A 2,740-nucleotide genomic window follows, 5' to 3' on the forward strand; every position below is an offset into this window, starting at 1 on the left:
AACCTAACCCTACCCCATGTAGTTACCTTGTATTACTAGAACTTTCTTAGATAAATACACTGTAAGTACACTATAAGTACATGTTAGTACACGTACTGTAAAATAAAGTGCAACCAGAAAATGTGTTTCATTTTTTCATGCCATCTCTCCACACAACATAATTATTTCTGAATTTATATTTCAGGATCATTCATGAGTCCTCAAGAACTTGCTAAATTCCAAGAGTGGTGCTAATGTTAAATGTGTAGAAATCAATTTTATATTTGATATTAAAGGCTCTTGCAGGGTTACACATTAAATGTCACTAATTTAAGTTCACCAATCCCATCTCAGAAGATTGTGACATTTGTGTTAACTTCCTGCATATTGCAAGTTCCTTTTAGTATAAATACATGAACCATTACCACAAACACACAACGTATCAGCAGTACAACGAAATAGCACTTAGGAAACAGTATTAGTTTGGTTGATAGGACTTATAGTTTTGTTTAATACTTCTCATTTACGCTTCAAAATAACCATCAAAACCTGCATGGAAAATGTCTGGGCATTATAATGAAGGTATGGACACAGGTTCGATAATGGACTCAGAAGACAGAATAGAGAAGGAGGTTGATATCTATGTGAGTGCTGAGGCTGTACGAGATATGAAACATAAGAAAGACAAAGAGGATTTTGACAACCAAACACCGACAACCCAAACACCTCAACTCACAGGTAACTGAGATTAATTGCAAAAACATTTACTCATTAAAGCTGGTATAATTTGGATAGAGAAATGTAGAATAAACTAACATAACACAGTGTCTGTTATTTTTAGGAAGTGATTCAGTGAGGAAGAGAAGCTCCAGAGCAGCTGTAGTGTGTTTGGTGCTGCTGTGTGTTCTTCTGCTGACTGCAGTCATAGTGCTGTGTGTCACACTCACTCAAGAGAGACAACAGCTCATATCTAAGAATGAAAACCTGACCGATGAGAGAGAGCAGCTAACACTCAAGAACACAAACCTGACCAACGAGAGAGAACAACTAATACTCAAGATCACAAACCTGACCAATGAGAGAGAGCAGCTAAGAAGAGAACTTCAGTTCATTGGTAAAAATTCTTTAACCTATGTATTTATTTGCTATACATCAGACATATTTAAAGCATGATGGAATTGGTTGTGGTCACAGTAACTTTCAGTGTACATAATATATGAGTATACTATCTGTTAGAAGTTACAGACAGATGAGTGTAAATGGGTATATCAAACTAACAGCTGAACTGGTTCTGTTAACAGTTAATTGGACTTGCTATCAATCCAGTTTTTACTACATGTCCAAAGAGAAGAAGAACTGGACTGAGAGCAGAAGATACTGTACAGAGAGAGGAGCAGATCTGATCATCATAAACAACAAAGAGGAACAAGTGAGTGAGAGATTGTGTTTACAGTGTGTAGCAGATGAATATGAGATGGTCAGATGAAATGTGTCTATTTCTGGTATAAATGTGCAACCTTTTATCTGCTCAGGACTTCATTCACAACATGTCTGGCAATGGTATATTTTATATTGGCCTGACTGACAGAGAAGTGGAGGGCACATGGAAATGGGTTGATGGCAGCATACTGAACACCAGGTGAGATATTACTGAATTAAACGAATTATTCACACAGTCAGTATCATATCACACAGAAAACAGCACTGAACATCGAATTCTGATCTGTTGTTTCAGCTTCTGGGCGCAAGGAGAGCCAAATGGAAACCAACAATATGATGAGGACTGTGTTGTGACTGTAGCTGTGCCTCAACCAGTGTGGGGTACTTTAGTAGGGTGGCTTGATGATGCATGTAATAAACCTTATCAATGGATCTGTGAGAAGAGGATTTCACAGTTCATTCTGCCATAGGAACATCACAGACCTTTCTGACACAAGTTCAACAATCAAAACTTTTGTAATAATTGATTATCATTTAAAAGTGTTTCTCAACCTTGTTCCTGGAAGACGCCCACAACTGCACATTTTAAATGTCTCCTTTTGTCAGACTCCCAATTTCATGTACAAAATGGGACTCCAGAAGTGTGTTTCATTCAACCAGAAATTCCTTGTGAGGGAATGTCGCAGAGTTTTTCAATTTATACATGAGATTTCAGTCTTCATTTAATATTTGTACATTTTTCAGTCATACATCACCAGTCACTGTGAAACACTCCAGTACTTAAAACACGTTTTAATAAAACAAAGGTGTTAAAAATGAGTTAAGGCTGCTCAATTACTCAATGTTTAATTATTCTTGGTGTTAGTTTCTCAAGAGTTCACGTCTTCATTAACATATTCTTTCCATGAGTCTTATCACAAGGTGCTCTCTTGCTGACATATCTGATGATTTTGAAGTTAGCAAAAAAAAAAAAAAAAAAAATACTACTACTACTACTACTACTACTACTACTACTAATAATAATAAAACTGAAAGCACAAGCCAGTCTATCAGTTTGTGTTAATGCTAAATATAATAGTAATTCTATATGTATGATGACCCGCTGGTGCCCAACGTGAAAACCAACACTTAGAGGGGATCCTGAAACTTATTTATTGGTCAGTTGGTTTATTGGTTTGTGGAAAATAATAGTGATTCCTATGGGTGCTCAAGCCCTTTACTGTAAATTACGTGTCTAATGTAAATTTAATAGGTATTGATATGAATGGTTTATGATCACAAACTGAACATGTTGTTTATACATTACATACTATAATTACAC

At 36.0% G+C, this 2,740-nt stretch overlaps 1 protein-coding gene across 2 annotated transcripts; it reads left to right on the forward strand.

Moving 5' to 3' along the window:
• Positions 1-426: 426 nt before the first annotated feature.
• Positions 427-2,365, forward strand: LOC113071810 (C-type lectin domain family 4 member M-like). 2 transcript variants are annotated; one of them, XM_026245122.1, is made up of 5 exons: positions 427-717; positions 821-1,093; positions 1,281-1,408; positions 1,512-1,618; positions 1,709-2,365. In XM_026245122.1, exons 1-5 carry the CDS (start codon positions 540-542, stop codon positions 1,887-1,889), a joined length of 867 nt encoding a protein of 288 aa, XP_026100907.1. In that variant the 5' UTR covers positions 427-539; the 3' UTR covers positions 1,890-2,365. The 2 variants fall into 2 exon arrangements, with proteins under 2 accessions (XP_026100907.1, XP_026100909.1); XM_026245124.1 differs by having other exon boundaries at positions 1,715-2,365.
• The last annotated feature ends 375 nt before the right edge of the window (positions 2,366-2,740 follow it).

Source organism: Carassius auratus, unplaced genomic scaffold (assembly GCF_003368295.1).
Source record: "Carassius auratus strain Wakin unplaced genomic scaffold, ASM336829v1 scaf_tig00008179, whole genome shotgun sequence".
NCBI classification, from domain to species: Eukaryota; Metazoa; Chordata; class Actinopteri; order Cypriniformes; family Cyprinidae; genus Carassius; species Carassius auratus.